Source organism: Vanessa tameamea, chromosome Z (genome assembly GCF_037043105.1).
Source record: "Vanessa tameamea isolate UH-Manoa-2023 chromosome Z, ilVanTame1 primary haplotype, whole genome shotgun sequence".
Classification (NCBI taxonomy): domain Eukaryota; kingdom Metazoa; phylum Arthropoda; class Insecta; order Lepidoptera; family Nymphalidae; genus Vanessa; species Vanessa tameamea.
In genome coordinates, this window is record NC_087341.1 from 2,149,656 (window position 1) to 2,169,227 (window position 19,572).

The 19,572-nt window shown below is 30.8% G+C and overlaps 1 protein-coding gene across 1 annotated transcript in view; it reads left to right on the forward strand.

Annotated features, from left to right (window-relative positions):
• Positions 1 to 2,273: 2,273 nt before the first annotated feature.
• The window catches only part of LOC113403890 (probable cytochrome P450 305a1), a 32,583-nt gene continuing 15,284 nt past the window's right edge, over positions 2,274 to 19,572 (forward strand). The window contains exons 1-3 of the mRNA XM_026644516.2: positions 2,274 to 2,490; positions 13,602 to 13,856; positions 14,957 to 15,172. Of these exons, the coding sequence (XP_026500301.2) occupies positions 2,403 to 2,490; positions 13,602 to 13,856; positions 14,957 to 15,172 (559 nt within the window). The 5' untranslated portion in view covers positions 2,274 to 2,402. The remainder of the gene's footprint in view (positions 2,491 to 13,601; positions 13,857 to 14,956; positions 15,173 to 19,572) is intronic.

Sequence of the window (19,572 nt, forward strand, 5' to 3'; positions counted from 1 at the left end):
AGTATGATGACGATAATAATAATAAATAAAAATTCAATTACATAATACTACTAATACCGTCGGTGTGTATATATAATTATTTAGGTATATATTTGCATTAGTATAATTTTAGGTCTCGTTCCCACTCATAACTCTATGAGCTTATATCAGAACAGTGAGCCAAATCAACGGAGCGAAAATAATACTTATATAGGTAGTGTTGTTGCCAAGCAATGGTTTAAAATATGCAAGTTCTATTACGATATTTTATTAGTAATGAAACTTAGTCACGTATGCATTACCAATTATGTTTTAATTTTTTAAAAAATAGAATAAAAGCCCATTTTTATGCAAACTTACAAATATTCGAGGACTTACAGATAGACGAGGATACTCCTAAAAGGTTAATAGTCTTGATATTTAACATAGAATAAGATATCGTTAAAGTCAGCATTCAGAATTGGTTGTAGCTCTACCTACGTTTAATTCATCTTGTAACTATTAAGATTCACTACTTATACAAGCTTGTTTGAGTACCTTTCATATTTTTATGGACTTATATCGAAAGTCTCGACTTATATCGAAGACTTGAAGAGTCTAATTAAAAATATTTTGTCCTGCATAAAATTAATAATAGAAATATTTATTTACGTGCTCATTAGATATACATTTAAAACTATGGTATTTTATTTAATAATTAGAGAATTTTTGGTGTTATTATAGGAAATTGCATAAAATGTTATCCTTGTTCAGGAATCAGAAACAGATAGAGGATTTTTTTGGTAACTACCTAAGTATAGCTGTATATTTTATTACCATTTTATAAGGCAACGAAATCAAAATAATTTAAAGAATATCTTGAACTTTATCGATCAAGCTTAAACCACACTCAAAGATCTTTCTATCCTCGAATAAGCACACTATATAGTCACTTACACAAGCCTTTAATTATAGTAATCATTTGTAAGCTGGGTCGAACTCGTAAACTTTAACGCATTAAATAGCTCTATGAGAAATGGTTGGCATTTTGGCACGAGGTGCAATTTTTTGACAACGAAGCCATCCGTGTTTATTATAAAACTAATTGTTGCCCGCGGTCACTTGCAATTTGGGGGTTAATCGTCAGAAGTTTGGTACAAAAAAAATATATGTCATTCTTCGGTTCAAAGTTGCTATTTAAACAATTTCATCAAATTCGGTTCACTGGTTTGGCTGTGAAAGCGTAACAGACAGACAGACAGTAGTTACCTTAATATTTATAATAATAACATATATTAACTACAGTTGCTATGCGTTTTTAATATTATGTAATAAATTTGATACGAGGATCAGATGACAGAAGTATTGTTGTATTATAAGAGTTTCTGAAAGGCACGAATTAGGTACAGGAATTTATGCCCAATTAAAAAAATAGAGGAAAATGAATGAATTACACAGCACAATATTATGCACCCATGCCATAAAAATCTTTAACGTCCATTTTTGTTTTGTATTAAGTTTTTGGATTTCGTTAATTATCATACATTTAAAATATTGCAGGAACTTGCAATTCCTGATATAATTTTCAATTATTTATTAATACATTCAATTAGAAAAAAACTGAAGAATAAAATATTACAAATCTCTCAATTTAAATATCTTTATCGCTAAAATTTAAGATTTAATAGATTTATCAATTCGTGATCGTTTAGAGTCCATCACTGGGATTGTAAAAGAACTTTCTTTTGTATCATGAAAGAAGGGCGGCAATTGCAAATTGCTGTAATTTTTTTGTCTTGTCGAAGTATTTCTAATAATTAGGTATCTAATAAAGACCCTTTCGGTATCTTATGAAGACCCTTTCCTTTATTAAATTATTTAGGCCATAATTCTGCAAAAGTTTAAAATAAAATATCACGAATTCACTTATTTTGTGTAGTTAAAATAAGAGATAAAGCTTTGATAACTGTTCACGAAGGGCTTAATTTTTCTGGACAATAAGTATCCTGTACATCGAGTGAGATAACTTATCGTCAGGAGTTTTTGTTTAAATTATCTTACTTTGCATTGATTATACTTGCAATACAAATTGGAAAGTTTTCTCTTATTATTTAAAAATACATAAGTAGGTATGTGTTCGATCTTCGTTTATTTGAACTTTTTGATAGAAAAAATGACACAAATACTAATTACTTTTGGTGTCATTTTATAGCATTTATGTATAGATTCATTTGGCACTGTATTTGTATTAGTTCATAAGAAACTATATCGAAGATATCAATGAAACGTGTCACTGACAAGTCAAGTGAAATTAGTATCGAAGTTGACACTATGGTTTTACGTAATGTTATGAAACATAAAAAGAATGTGCTTGATGTACACCATTAACAGTCTTGCTTTGAACGTCGTCAGTGCTGTGCGCGTGTTCACAAACGACTATAAATATGTGTGTTATTACTTGCGCATTGATCGTTTTAGTTATCACTGGGTACATCCTTAAATCTATCACAAAACCGAAGAACTTCCCTCCAGGTACATTTCATATACTATTTTTCAATTGTTTTAGCGACCTGACTATTTCTAGCATGCGCTGAACGAATACTGAACGTTCAAGACTTATGTTTATTTTTAAATTGTCTAACGATGTCAGATATATATTGTTTAAGACTGCCAAGCGATACTTATTTTATTATATCTATGTTTTTTTTCCTAACCAATTAGTGTTATTACATATGTATTTGAGACGCTGTGGTCGACACTAGTAACGTAACTTATTTGAATAAAAAATCTTAAAATATAATAAATTTTCAGCATCTATTCTGTGATAAAAAAAAATCAAAATTTTTGCGGTGATAACTTTTAGTGTTGCTAGCGATACTCTTAAATTGTAATGCAATTGTATTATAAATAAATTGTGCCTGTAGACAGTTCAATAAGAATATGATTGTGTGTACTTTATCGTTAATGAGACGAGTGGTCTAGTTGATACAACATGACGTGCATCCAAATCAAATATGGAGGAAAACATCGGAAGGCAAATGCATGCATGTTAACATTCCATTATGGAACGATGTAAATAATAAAGTTTCGTTAAAATGATTGGGTACTTTATTTGTGCAGATTAACAACAATTAGACTCTGCAAGTCTGTTACTAAACTAATACATTTATTTTTATTGTTGAGTAGTGGAGAGTGGCAACACTAATATTAAGAAGATGTCAAAAATAATAATTTTTATAGGATTTTATTTAAAAAAAAAATCTTTAATTTTAATATTTCTAAGCTATGAAGCTGTAATATATATGTGGATACATGTATTATCGTAAGGTTGTGTAACGTTTTGTGTTTCGCTTTGTGTTCGTCGGCTGCCAATGCGCAGGCCGCAGGTAACGAACTCTTTTTAAAATAAGAAATTTTCTGCTTGCTGTTCTTTTTTGTTTTATGTTAACTATTAATATGTAAAGAATTAATGATAAGGTAAACTAATAATTTAAAAATTGTATAGTCGCATTTAACATAGTTTTCTTATTTAAACTTAATCTTATAACTTTATATCATGATGGTACGGTAAAAATTAGCAAGTAACAGTGATAATTGTCATCAAAAAGAGTTATACGATTGTAGTTATAGCCGAATTCTTGCAGATCATCAACAGACTGTAAAACTAAAATTTATATGACAAAGTATTCTTATTCAAGTTTTAGGTAAATAACATATAAATATAAAAATGCGTTGGAATAAAATAAAATAAAAATCCGAATTCTATATTAGAAAATACGGCAAACTTACTTAAATTGATGTTAAAGCATCTGTATATAATATAATACAGTAAATTATATATTTAGTTCTTTATCTATTGTTTTGATTTGTTAAAGATTATAGTTGTTGCTATCATAATAACTAACTAATTAACCATCTGGTTTTAAGAATATCATAAGCATTATAATATTAAATTAAAAAAAAAAATAGCTGTGTCGTTGGACCTCTGGTTGGAATTAAGTTGTGTTTGTTAAATCAAAAATCAAAATCAAAATATACTTAATTAAAGTAGGCTTTTACAAGCACTTTCGAATCATCATTTAACAAACAATTTAAGTAAAGCTACTAGAAGTAAAGCTAGTAGACATTATGTATTCAATATCAGACACAATGAAACAAATTATCAACATTTGAGAATAATTATATGATGAAATGGTTGATTCAAAATCCTATGTGAAAAAACAATAAATAAGTTTAATAAATCATGTAAAATAGAAAGAGATAAAATGAAAAAGAAAGAAGGGGAAAGTTTGCTTGGAGGTGGCATAACACTTATTCCTTCTGCGATGATTTCCACCATTCCACATAATAGAACTTCATTCTAAAAATATCTAGTCTGATAAATAACTTCTAAATTATTTATTAGTTATTATATATGACTATGTTTATTGAGATCACAAATATATAATAAACATTATTATATTATATAATATTATATTATGCATATTGACATGGTATCTGTTTGTCTCATTATTGTGCCAAAAATTATTAAAATCGCTCATAATATAAATCAAAGTGATTTAAATTAGTCTTAAAAATCTAGTTAAGTAATTACATCTTAAAAAAGTATTGAATTAAAAACAAAATCTTTGTACATATGAGAGATAAAAAAAATGATAATACATTTTAATACATGCCTTAATGAAACCAAATTACCATGAAATGCTCACAGGAGTCTTGGGATTGTTGATTCTGATGAAAATTAGGACATTCTAGTCTAGTGTTGAATCCACTGATTTAAAAACAAACACGATTAAAAGTGTGTAGTATTAGAAAAATACATCAAATATATTTACATTTTTATTTTTAACTGTAAATATTTATTTAAATTAATTAAAAAAAAACTAGCAATTGTACAAGTTTGTATGGTTTACACAATCATGCTATAATTGATAGTCAGGCAGTTTACTCAACGCACAAGAGTGTGAAATGACTGAATGTGATCTTGTCGTTAACTATAATAATTATAAAATTTATAGAATACACACGTCAAAAAGTCACATCAGTCAGTAGTTTCTTACAGAATTGCACTGCAGCATGTTTATTCAACATTCTTAGTACATTTTGACATAAAGCTTCTTTACCAAAGTAAGTTGAAATTCATGTATGTACACATTACTAATTAAACTTATACTAACTTTGTGATGTCCATAAAGCCATTTGAAAAGTATTTTGTCTCAAATCAAAGGAATATTCTATGTATTCTATGTCAATAAAACTAACAGATATTACTATAATTATTTTATTAGGAAGGCAGAAGAACTAATTGACATTCTCATGAACACATTTTCAAGATTTAGAACCAAGTTCTTACAAAGTAAAAGCGCTGTCCATCACAAAGCTTAAGATAATATGTCCTTTGTAAAAAGCAAATAAAATAAAAAGTTTTTTTTTTAATTATTATTTTTAATTGCATATATATATTTTTTCAGAAAACATTAATAATTAGCTAGGTTATTATAATTAGATAAAATTAAAAACTTATATATATTACTAATGAATTTAATCAGCAAATGTCCCATCGCTGGGCAAGTGAAACTTATTCCACCATAAGTAACTCCTCTAATTCGGGGGGTCTAATTGTATACACACTCATGTAGAATTTTATAGTTTTTTCCTTCACCAATGATCATTAAATAAATTATAAGCAAAAATGAAACACACGAAAACCTTGCGTTAGTTTACCGGCCTTGAACCCGCCATCCGAGGTTAAGATGCAATTGTCTAGTCGCTAGGTCTTTTCACTTCTATAATTAGATCACTTATGATGTATTTATGGTTTTGACAAAACTATCATTCAAAAAAAGATTTTGTCCCGATTGGTAAATATTTCGAATTGTATTTTCGGAAAAACACTACATTGAATTATGAAATAAATGTATTATGTATGAATTATTTGTCATGCTAAGACTTAAATAAGTATATAAAAATCAAAATTAAAAATACCGCAGATCATGACTGCGTGGAATGGTGGCAAGAATCTTAGGAAATTTCCAAGTTAAACGCAATTCCAATTCCCTGGATGAAAAATGTACCAGCCCGCTTGTCGCCAGTGGAGGCAATAAGACGGGGTTTTATATGTATTAGAAACGTTTTTGCACTATCAGTTCCTTTGTCCAGATGCAGAAGTAAGAGACAAATATTTGTGCCGCTTTTTCGCTGATTACTGTACGTGTAACTACCGATTATGTACACAGACAACGCTTCTAATAAATGAATGATGCTGATAAATATACCTACCTTAAATAATTTTTCTTGAATGTAAAATTAATTTATTTTATTTGATTATAATAGTATCTTTACATAGTATAAAACAAAGTCGCTTTCTCTGTCCCTATGTCTCTTTGTACACTTAAAGCTTTAAAACTACCCAACGGTTTTTTTAATAGATAGAGTGATTCGAGAGGAAGGTTTTTGTATATAATACATAGACAATATAGTTAAGTAACACTGATAACTTTAAAAGTTTCTAATGTGATGTCGTAAATTTATAAATTTTTTGCGCTTACATTGTAAACGCTGGCTGAACCCTACTAGATAGATCAAAATAATGTACTACAGAATTGTACACCTCAAAAATGTCTATAAAAAAGTCCGCGATGGTATATGTCTATCTGTAAGTGATAACCCACGATAACATTTTTTGTTATTTATTTTTTACCACAAATATTGGCTAATCTTCGAAGCGATTTTAATCTATACAGCTTTAATCCTTATCCAATGAAATACCTTAAATACATTGTTGATTTAATATTGATCTATATGGCCCTTTACAGCATACGATTTAAATGAATATTTTCGAAGATATTACAGATTTAAAAATTGCGGAACGTAGCGTTTGCGGTGGTACCGGCCGGCCGGGGCGGCGGGAGCGTGCTATAGGCGCGTCGGAGGTCGGAGGCCGCGGTTCTCCCTGTAGCACTTTGAATTTAGCAGTGATCGGACGCGGTTATTATCGGAGCTCTAGCGATTGAAATAACAATCCATATTTCCATACTAATATTATAAATGCGAAAGTAACTTTGTCTGTCTGTCTCGCTTTCACGCCAATACTACTGGACCGATTTAAATGAAATTTGGTACACAAATAGTCTAGAGCCTGAGAAAGGACATAGAAAAAAGTGCTGTAAAGGGTTGAAAAGGGGGATGAAAGGTTGTAAGTTATTGAAAGTATTGTCATGTTTAGAGTTTTTAGAACTAGAAGCATAAAAAAATATAAGTATATTTTAGACTGTACACTTAAAAAATAACATATCATGACACCCACTCGGGAGGGAATTTTAGATATTCTACCCCTAAATGGGTGAAACAGGGGTTGAACGTTCGTATGGAATTTTTTAAGTTAGAAACATAAAACTTTATCTTTGGGATACTGATTAAAAAGGAGTAGATACTTATTTGAGTGTTTCTGCATATTCTACCCCTACGGGGGTGATATAAGGGTTGAAAGATTGTATAGAAGTCCGTCATTTTTAAGATAGAAACATGAAACTTTATTTTTGGGATACTGATCAAAAATGAGTAGATACGTATTTAAGCGTTTCTAGATAATCTACCATTAAGGGGGTGAAATAAGGATTGAAAGTTTTTAAGGGAGTCAGCCATTTTTTAAGTAACAAACATGAAACTTTAGTTTTGGGATACTGATTAAATATGAGTTGATTCGCATTTAAGCGTTTCTGGATATTCTACCGTAAGGGCTGAAATACACACCAATGTGGTATACAGAGAGGTTTACATTAACGTAACATTTTAAGTTAATTTGTAAATATATTCATATTCTACGCGGGCAAAGCCGCGGGTAACAGCTAGTAATATAAAAAGGTTTAGATACCATATACCATACACATATTTTACTCATAAATGGCAATTTTCAAATTATTATAAAATACACATATTTAATAAATTTTGAAATTTTTTTTTTTTTTTGTATGCTAGTTTTCGCCCGCGTCTTTCGGGAGTGGGGGAGTCGAACGTAGGTTTTAGTTAAAAATATATTGCCTATGTCCTATTTTGGATTCAAAACCAAATTTCATCAAATTTGGTTCAGTGTGAAATTAGTCGTACGAAAAAGAAAGCGTAACAGAAAGAGTTACAGTCGCCTTTATAATATTAGTCAAGATTAATATTTAGATACTATCCAACAAAATATGTATATCTCGATTAGCACTTTGATAAAATAGTTTGACTGGAAAACGAAAGAATAGACGTTTAACGTAAGTGCTCTTCGAAACATTTAATAAACCCAGGGATGTAATAGAGAATTAAAAAACAAAAAATTGGCTGTCATACTATTTGATGTCAGTGAAACGCGCCCGTAAATTTATATACATAAAAGGCAATTTAAAAAAAAAAAGATTTATATACTACAAGAATGAATTAATTAGTATTGCATTAGAAATCTCTGGCGGATCAGCTGTTTTCTTTTAGGAAAATATCAAATAATAAGAAGTAATAAAATTTTCTGTGTCTATGGCTCATTGTCTTTGATTACATTTGACATTTCATTGACGCGATATCATTGGTTCATGCGAGCTTAAATAATCTATTTTATATTTGGACATATATTTAAAGTGAATTTAAGTAGTTAGTGGAATATTATTGTATTATAAATGAATAATATATTAATTAAGTAATATGGCTGAGTCTTTAGCAAATTGCATGATAAATTTAAATATAGGGTCTGTTTATATGTTAATAACTACTGACCCGCCCCGGCTTCGCACGGGTGCAATGCTGATACTAAATATACTACAGAATGTCTTACAACGTTCACAGTGTTTCAGTCATTAGACAAGACAAAACCGTTATGCCCCTGCATTTTAAATCTGTAATATCTTCGAAAATATTCATTTAAATTACATGCTGTGAAGGGTGATATTGATATATATTAAATGCACAATGTATTTAAGGTACTTAATTGGATAAGGATTAATGCTGTATTGCTTAAAATTGCTTTGAAAATAGGTCATTATTTCTCGTTAAAAGTAAAGGATAAAAAATAGTTATTGTGGGTTATCCCTAAGAGATAGACATATGTATACCATCGCGGACTTTTTTAAAGACCTTTTTAAGGTGTACAATGCTGTAGTACATTATTTTGATCTATCTCGCAGGGTTCAGCTAGCGTTTGCAATGTAAACGCAAAAAATGTGTTTATTTACGACAGCACTTTAGAAACCTCTAAAATTATCAGTGTTTCTCTACTATATTATGCATATATAGAATCTATCTATAAAAAAAACAAACCGCATCAAAATCCGTTGTGTAATTTTAAAGATTTAAGCATATACAGTGACAGACAGACAGCGGTAAGCGACTTTGTTTTATACTGTGTAATGATTTGGAAACGCCGTGTTAGAAATTTGAGAAAGCCGACCTTAAACCATCAAGATGATTTTTTTCTTCTATTCATTTCTACCTCCATTAATAACATCGTTCATCCTTGCTATAACCTCATCTAATACTTTACACCTCTTGCTAAAGCTATCCGTACTCAATATTTACCTTGCTTAATCCCATTCATTATTATGAAATAAACATACCAGTATTTATGGTAATATTGACGTAAATACATAACATTCATAATTATACCAACATTTGCTTTGAATCAAGTTCATAAACATAAACTAGTTGTTTTAAAACTAGGTCTTCTAGGATCAAAAGTTTGTTCGGTTGCACGGAAGGTGAATGAAAATATTTATATGCACATTGCACTTAATATTATAAGGTAAATTTACCTTTTTATCATAGATCTTATGTTTCATTTAATAAATCCAAATTTAATGAAAAAATACAATATTTGTCTGGTTGATTGATTAGTCAGTTTCATAGATGTTTGATGGAATTATGGATTTTTTCTTTTGGATGATTTAGACAGTATATACGACGTCTTTTAATTTTTTTTTACAAGGTATAAGAAGTATGGCCACAGATAATTTTTTTTTTTTAACTTTTGAATTGACTTTTATAAATTTTTTGTTTGATTTTTTTAAGACAATACAGTCATTAGGTTGAATATCTTATTATGTAACTGATACGTGATTTTGTCCCCATAAAATGTTTACAAAACGTCTCGTTCTCGAAATCGTCTTTTAGGACATGGGATACTGATTCACAATGAAAAATTGTAATTATTAAACAATCGTGTAATCGATTTGAAATGAATCGATCGAGAGTGTTTTATTATATTTTTAAAGGTACTTTTAATTAAAATAAGGCGGCATTATTTCGCTTAATAATTTCTTCCAAACAACTTTAGGGTTAAACAACATACATGTTTATGTATTTAAATATAGTATACGCATCTCTAAAGATATAAAAACACGAAAATACATAAAATTCAATAACATAATATATAGTATTATTAGTCAGTAGGTTTATTTTCCGAGTGATTTCCGTAACTACTGCGATTTAACGATCGGAATAGCATCTTGGATGGGAGCAATTTTCTTAAGTAGATAACAACAGTTCAATCAGTACATGTACGGCAATCTAAAAGGGCAAAACACATAAGCTAGCATGTTATATGCTAGCTAGTCCGTAATTCGTACGGGTAAAATAATGAAACTCGAGATATTTCAATTTCAAATTCAAAATGCTTTATTTAGAGAAGTGTTAAAATTATTGATTCTAAAATTTAAAAGTTCCGCTGGTTCAGAAAAGAAAATACCCAGAACATAGAAGAACTGGCGAAAAATAAAATTTTATAAGAGTTTGAAATTGTTTACTAATATTCATAGCAAAGAAGTCACCAAGAGGCGATCATTTTGTTCCCAAGTTGTACTTTCTATGAACCTAGTTTATTTATATAAGAATTATTAATGTACATTAATTCCTTAAATATATATCAATATTTATTAAAAATAGTTATTGTATAAATCTTTACTAAGTGGAATGGTGGCAAGAATACCAGGGTGAGTTGGGGCAAGATCGACAATGGTAAGATCGCACTGAACTAATTTCCGACGAATTAATAAACCGTTTTATTGATTTTGTTCTCCAGGCAAACTAGTAAAACTGCAATAAACTAGTAAAATTGCTTCCATTCAATGAAGAACAACATATAAAGTGATCGATCAGTACGATATTAGACATTACTAATCTTACGCAACAAGCATTCATTTAAATTTACTTAATAGTTTCTAATTGTACGCTTTCTGGGAAACTATAGTGAAACCATAAACGTTGTCCCACAAAAGAGTTACTGACACTATGCAGTCAAGTTACAGGAGTAATTAGTTTGTGTTTGTTCTTTGTACATATGAATGTTATATATTCCGATTTCGATGGCCATTGTTTTTTGTTGGTCTTCTTGCCTCATCAGTTCCACTTTGTTTTCTAGTAAATTGTCAGATAAAAGCAACTACATAGATTTTTGTCGGTTTTTCTTGGTAGAATCTACATTAAAATTGGTGGTAACTTTAAATTAAAATCAATCTTTTAAAGGGACTTATGAAAGTTGCTCGTAACAGCCTACTTGAATAAAGTATATTAGATTTGATCAAAACGTGCAGTTCGTGTTAAAACAAAAGAATACGGTATAACCTTTCAAAGTAAATTGTGAACAAAAACGTGACGCTTTCGTCAGCTTTTCAATTGCTGTTATTATACCTACTGCTCATATAACAGAGCAGCGACCGTCCAGTTTATAAAACACGTGGATCTTAACAGAAGATTGTTTGTTCTAGTCTGGACAGATTAGATGTAAGATTCCATGTTTAGGTGTCACTTTTAGACTTATTTTCCGATACTGAGCTGATCTTCTGCATGTTCAATATCAATATAAAATCTCAGAAAGATCTGATGTTAATTTATTTAGCTATTTTTTATTAAATGTTACATCAAAATAAAATAGAATTTATATATAAATAAAGGTTAATAACGATTTTATCGAAAGATTTCATTTACTAGAGCTCTCGATACTTCAGCAAATTAGTTCTATGATACAAGTTACTATTTGATAATGGAACAGAACGCAATGGTGAAAACGAGGCGTTTCCGGAAAGCATTTCTACTTTTAAACGAAATTGAAGCCTTGAAGTTCTAATAAAACTTTACTTAACAATATCCAATCAAACTAACTAATATAGAAAATTTTAAATAATACCGCTTCTGTCTATTTGTTAAGCACTTTGATTGCCTCCATTCGTTTCAGCTTTGAATAGTGTTATAATTGTGAGGGTACGTCAAAAGCAAATACGATGCTAGAAATGCATATTGATATTAAACTCCTACGTGTAACGTATCTGTTTTATACGAGTCTTCATAATTTGTATTATAAATAAATCTGTAATTCCGTTAAAAGTTAATTTTAACGCCAAAATCATATTAAATACAATTTAAAATTGCAGTACAAATCATTATCTCCTTAAAGAAATGCTCGCGACATTTTTCCCATCACTTGTAATTTTAGAATCACTGGTGGAATTAACAAGATGATTTTTTGTAACGTTGGCTTGATTTAACTGTTTTAGCTTTGGCCCTTAACGGTCTATACTTGACGTTAGTCGAGACCAATGTGTTTTAAAAGGTTACTAATAATTGATACCAATATCAAACTTTTGGCATCTCGTAAATTGACAACAGAAATGAAAGGACCGTTGACCGTTTTTCAGCAGGTGACACAAATTTTACTGTCTAATATAATAGTTAGTAATAGTTGTTCTCTCGCTTCAATTCAATCAAAATGTATTTGTTTTATTCTTCATAGCTTTATGAGGAACTAAATTAGTAGGACTTGTTGGTAGGAACCAATAAATTAAAATGTATAACATTCGACATCGTACGATGCGAACGAAATATGAATGTCTCGTTTCATACCGCCAGTAAACTAATTAACAAAAACAAAAACGTTTCAATTGAAAGATACTCTGATTGCATGTAACCCAAATTAGAATTATTTACGTGGTTGCTCTTGTATAATCTGATATTTTGTTTTAAAAGAATTCTGAAAATATCTCTAATACAAATGCAAGGCCAACGTATCTTTCTTACCATTTTTTAAATTAATAAGATAGCACTGACTTGCTTGAGTCAATTCGGTTAATAATTAAAACCAACGATGTCGTTACATTGTATCGATGGGAAAAAATAGTTTATTTGTGCGGGAAAATTGTCTGCTAATAAATGCGGGCGACACAAAGAGAGGGTAAACCACGTCGGAACTCCGGCCAGTTTAATATGGAATAGTTCTCCGCGTTTCGTATTTCACTGTGGAAATCGAACAACTATAAATTTTCAAATGGAATGTTTTCAATTATTTTTGTTTAGAATAAAATAGATAGGTTATTCCATAGCGTGCATATTAAGTTTCTTTTGAAACGAACGACTTTACTTTTATTTTATTAAATTGCTTAAACATATATTAAAATATAAAAAAAGAAATGTAACACCGCTGGGTTTATTTCTCCGGTGCTTCTTAGATAGGACGTACTTTTAAAAGATAGGTGGTTGATTTTTAATGATAAATAAGCGAGTGCTTCTTTTTTGAAAATATAATTTGATCCGATTTGAAACAAAAAAATTAATGATGATACCAATAATTATATTTTAGTATACAAAGTAGAAAGACATATAAAAATCATATAATTTATTTTTCACAGGTCCAAAATGGTACCCAATATTCGGATGCAGCGCTCTCGTTCAAAATATGGTCAGGAAGCACGGATCTCAGTGGAAAGGCTTGTCAGAAATAGCGAAAGAATATTCAACGAAAGTTCTCGGAATAAAGCTTGGATCGGAACCGATCGTTGTCGTCTTTGGAGAAAATAACGTTCGAAGAGTTTTCACGGAGAAAGAGTTCGAAGGACGACCCGATACTTTTTTTATTAAGCTCCGTTGTCTCGGCAAGAGAATGGGTAAGAGTTTTAATAGAATCATAAGTATTAATGTTCAAGTCTTAATTCATTCGTTGTTCGTAATAAATTTTTGTTTTCTGCTGTTGTATTCGATAACTGAAATTGGACTATCGAAATTTATTGCGACTTGATAAAAGTTATTATCGCGTCTTTAAAAAAAAGCAGTGCATGGTATGTCATTTAATTTAACTTTATTAGACTTTCCATCGTATTAACCTTAATAAATAAAATTAATAATGGTTAATAATTACCTATCAATTTGGAACTGAAGGTTGTTTTGTTGATAAATATTTTTTGTTTAAGGATGTTAAATTATGACGTCTTAACTTCGGTTAAAGTCTTATCACTGAACACGAAATTTTCAGTACAAAATTTTCAAATCGCGGGTATAACTTCTGATATTTAATTTTTAAATTAATATTGAATCAGCGGTAGTGAAATAGATCGTAAGGAAATTTGGACGTATCGGATGATGTCCTGCCCCTCGTTAGGAAATCTTTTTTTTATAGTTAGTGGATCTATTTATTGCCCATATATGGGCCACCTGGTGGTCCTAATGGCTTATAGACATTAGGTCTGTATGAAATATTAAACAATCCTTCGCCAATGCGCCAACAACTTTGGGAACGAAGATGTTATGTCCCTAGTGCCTGAAGTTATACTGGCCCACTCACCCTTCAAACCGGAACACAACAATACTAATTATTGTTATTTTGCGGCAGAATACATGAGGAGTGGGTGGTACCTATCTAGACAGGCTTGCACAAAGTAAACTACCAAGTAAATCTACTACCGCGCACTGGAGTAGCGTTATAAAATAAACCTCAAAACCATTTCGATTCGAAGGCACAATATGATCTTACATCAGCCAATGTAATTACTGTGTTAGTTGGTTGATGGTTGATTGGTCAGGAGGGACATAATCAACATCACTTGTTCCCTTAAATTTTTAAAACAAAAAATAGATTTAGTTTTTTGATGACACAACTGACAAGCGTCAACGCTTCGCCATCGCCGTTGCTTGCATCGGCTGACAAGTCTCATCTCTTACATGAACATTTACATGAAGATGTTAGTGATCAAAGTAAATTCATATGCAGGTATTACGTTTGCCGACGGCGCGTTATGGAGGGAACACAGACGGTTCACGGTCAAACATTTGAAGAATGTTGGATTCGGTAAGACAGCGATGGAGGCCCACATACAGAATGAGATGCAGAAAATCCTAAACTACATTAGCAATCAAAATAAACCTTTCAATCCGAAAAACATGCTTGCAATGTCTGTTATAAACATTCTATGGAAATTCACGGCCGGTGAGTATTCGATTATGTTAATTTGGGAATAATGGCTGAATTAAATTGAATATGAATTATAACTACATCGTATCCCACGACCTCAGTGGGGCGTTCAGTCGGACGTGGCTACATTCGGATTTATGTTTAGAACAAACACAAATTTTTGTGCTAGAATAGAAGTGCAAGTATTAAATGGTATATGATTGTCCTTTATCTAAAGGTAATAAATTCTATTGAACGCTCGATATTATTTTTAATTGGAAGGGCGTTGTATATAACCATCCTTAGGAACTCAGGTGTTATGTTTCTTGTGCCTGTAATTTTACTGGCTTATTCACCCATCAAACGTAAGTATTGTTGCCAGACGTGTTATCCACCTTGTTAGCTACCCAGTTTTGAGCTATCCAGGCGCGGTTGCTTCCGAGCTTACCTAACCACCAAAAATAGTTGTATATTTTAATAAAATGTAATTAAAGATTATTATGTTTTATATTTAATCTTTAATATAAATAAGTAAATAAATATTGGACAACATCACATACATTACTCTGATCCCAATGTAAGTAGCTAAAGCACATGTGTTATGGAAAATCAGAAGTAACGGCGGTACCACAGACACCCAGACCCAAAGAAACAGACAACATAGAAAACTAATTAACTTTTTCTACATCGACTCGGCCGGGAATCGAACCCGGGGCCTTGGAAGGCGTACCCATTAAAACCGGTGTACACACTGCTCAACCACGGAGGTCGTCCAATTTTCGTCATTATTAATACATGAATAATTTATCTGATAATGTATGAAATTAATATATTTTTCGATTTTATATTACCCCGTGGGCGAGATGGTTTTAATATTACAGAAATATGCATACGAAGTTACCGCGGCGTGACCTTTAAAAAATGTCCAATTCTGTAGGTATGAATGTGTTAGTGTGCTAGATACCCTTAAGTGCTAAAAAAATATTTTTTTTATATACCGAGATCTCAGGATCTTGCTTTACGAACTTTAATAAATTTATTTATTGTTATATTAAAGATAATAATCCGTGGATTATTTATTAGTATTTATTGTTTTCTAGTTCAGGATATATAAAAATTTATTCTTCTTTACTGACATACTTTTTAATTGAAATGATGAAAAAGAGTAACTACTGAGTTTCTTGCCGGTTCTTCTCGGTAGAATCTACTTTCCGAACCGGTGGTGGCTTTAAATTTAATTCAATACTTTAAGCCTAAATCTCCTTCTTTGAATAAAGAATATTTTGATTTGGAATTGATTTGATTTCATTTATACCTCTTTTAGGACAATTCTAACAAATTAACCAAACGACTCATTTTTCGTATACATTTAAAATATCATCAAAAGTATTAAATGATAATAATCAAGCTCCAGGCTCCATTAAAGGCTTATTCATTAAATATTAAATAATTAATAAATTATAAAACCAAATGCACCTACATTCGCATTAAATCACTTCCATCGAAATATATATACCGCTGTGATGTGAAAGTCATTGCATATATTTATATGCGAATCAATTTGAGATTCATGAGAGGAACAGGCTGATGAAATAAAATATTTGTTCCCACGCCTTTGTCGTTAATCAACTGGTCCACTAGCTGTTCCTCTGGAATCTAACCGCGTAGTTTTGTTGTTGGATACTGCTAGTGTTCTATATGAATACTAGCTGTGCGTCACGACGTATCAGGTGAAATAATCATTTCTAAACTTAACTTGAGACGGGTAGCTCTCTATATACAAAGGTTCTTCATTTGTACGACAATCACATGAAAACTACTGAACGTATTGGTCTAAGAATTTGTATGATGTTGAATAATCAACCCGAATTGTCTGTAGATGTCTGTAGATAGGCTGTACATTTTTTTAAATTCCTTAGATCCTTCTCCGTTTTATTTATTTATTGTCCAGCAGCAGTTATATATATAATTAATTTCATGCTAAATAATGTTATAAATGTGTTTGTTAGGCTTTCACGTTTTAACTACTTGAAAACACAGAAATAGCTACCGCCAAACAGCAATGCATAGTTACTTAGTATTTTTTTGTTCCGGTTTGAAGGGTGAGCGAGACAGTGTAACTAAAGGCAACGGATATAACATCTTAGCTTCCAAGGTTTGTGGCATTTTGGCTATGTAAGGAATCGTAAATATTTCTTAAAATTAGCCAACGTCCATGGGCCACTTTTGGACCTTATCATCGGGTGATCCATTTGCCCATCTTCCTTCCTATATCATAAAAAAACTAACCTATATCTAACAACTGGTCCTAACAAGACACACGTGGGTGATGCTTCGGACGGAAAATCGGTCCAAAAAATTTCGGATGGGTTTAAAACAAAGGAACTTAAAATGACTAGGACGAAAAAAGTCTGTAGAGAATGAAATGAAATTAAAATAAACTTATGTTTACAATTGTTCCACCTTTACGAAATGTCATGTTGCATGAAATCCAATTGAGATTGATATACGAGTAGTCGTCGGTTGTGAACGCTTTGTCAGTTCATAATCGATACCGAATTGTCGATTTGGCTATTGAATATAATTGAATGATAGATACAGATAAGCTGCAGTGTTATTCTGTCACTAAATGTTAATATTTACGATACAGTAACCGTTCCGAAGACGAAAAATTTTTTGAAAAATATTTATATAGTGCTTATAAATTTTAAGTGATATCTGTTCACATATTTTTATTTATTAAATTGTGACTGTATAACTGTAAATATACGAATTTAAAGTTATATTTTTAGTGAGGTTTAAACTTTTGCAAAAATGTCTTCAAATGGTACAAAATACATTTTTGCATATCCGTTAACATTTCAGCTTGTAAATTTAGAAAAGAGAATATTATATTTAGAATATATATAATATACATTTATCGTAACAGTTATAACAAGAAAGTCTGCAAATGTGCTTGCTTGCTTTGTTTGACTAGCACGCAAAGCAGCATGCTAATAAGCATACGCAGTAGCACGTTGAGTAGCACGCTAAGAAGTACTGCGAGTAATTTTAATGAAACAGGTTAATTTTAAATTAACCTTAAACAAAGTCACGTTTCAGAAGTATATTGCCAACACCACATACATAAATAAACGAACCGAGATGCGTAGGACGTAATACTAATAAGCTGTCTATATGGTGTTTCGAAATGCAGGTTCATTAAGAAATTGCTCGTTTGTGTCGAGGTGCAAATGTTTTGATGTTATAGTGGAAACGATGAGTGGAGGTATAATCGGATTTACGATGAAATTTCTCCCACGTACAGCAATTAGTGCTACTTAATTTAGTATCATTTATATCTTTATATAATAATAATAGTACATTGTCGATCTTATTATTATTGAATAATAGGTTTTTCCAACGAGACTGTTTTAGTGAAATATATTTTATAATTATAATATTTATTAATAACTTAACTATATTGAACAACTATCTTAGTCATATTTTTCAATATTCTTTTTTGACACTAAACTTAATTTAAATATACATATTATACTACCTGCCCCTTCCCGACTTTGTTCGGTTAAAATTCATACAATGTTAACCCTCCAGTTCTCGCTCATGAAGTTGAAATATCAAAATAACCCTATTTAGTGAGCATTTACGTCAAAAAAGGTACGGACTCTTGACGAGTAAGTGGTATTTCGCTTAGATATACGTATAAAAAAGATAGAAAATATGATTAATTAAAACGCAAAAAAGTTGGTTCATGCTATACAGAACCAATCGACAAAATATTATATTTATATATTTTGTGACTATGAAATAAATCGATTAGGTCGGTTAGATGCTACACTTGCTAACAGACGCAAATAAAACAAAATACGAAGTTCATGATTGACTTTCACATGAAATAAAACGTGTCGCATGGGAACTGTAATATAGGTTGTCGGAGTTTGACTCCCACTCACAACATGGATTTGCTTTTTTTATTAGGTTCAATGGAACAACACTTGAAGGTTAAAACCAATTGAAGTGAAAATATAAAAACCGAAAATAGTGCTCACAATTACCATAACAAATAAAATCTTGATTATTTAGAACTATGCTCTTAAATAGATAAAAAGTTAAAAGCCCGCAAAAGCTCCTCTCAAAGGAAAATATAAACTTTAACATAACCTAACGATTTGCATAAAAAGGCAAATTCACGATCTCATTTCAACTGTCCATAACAAAGACATTTCGTAGGAGAAAAAACACATATCTACAATATGTCGCTTTAGTTTGGAAGATAGAGCCGGTTTGAAAATATCTATACTAATATTATAAATGTGAAAGTAACTCTGTCTGTCTGTTGCTCTATCACGGCGAAATCACTAAATCGAATTTGATGACATTTTGTATGGTATGTAACTGTGTAACTCCAAGAGATAGGCTACTTTTTTATGTCGACC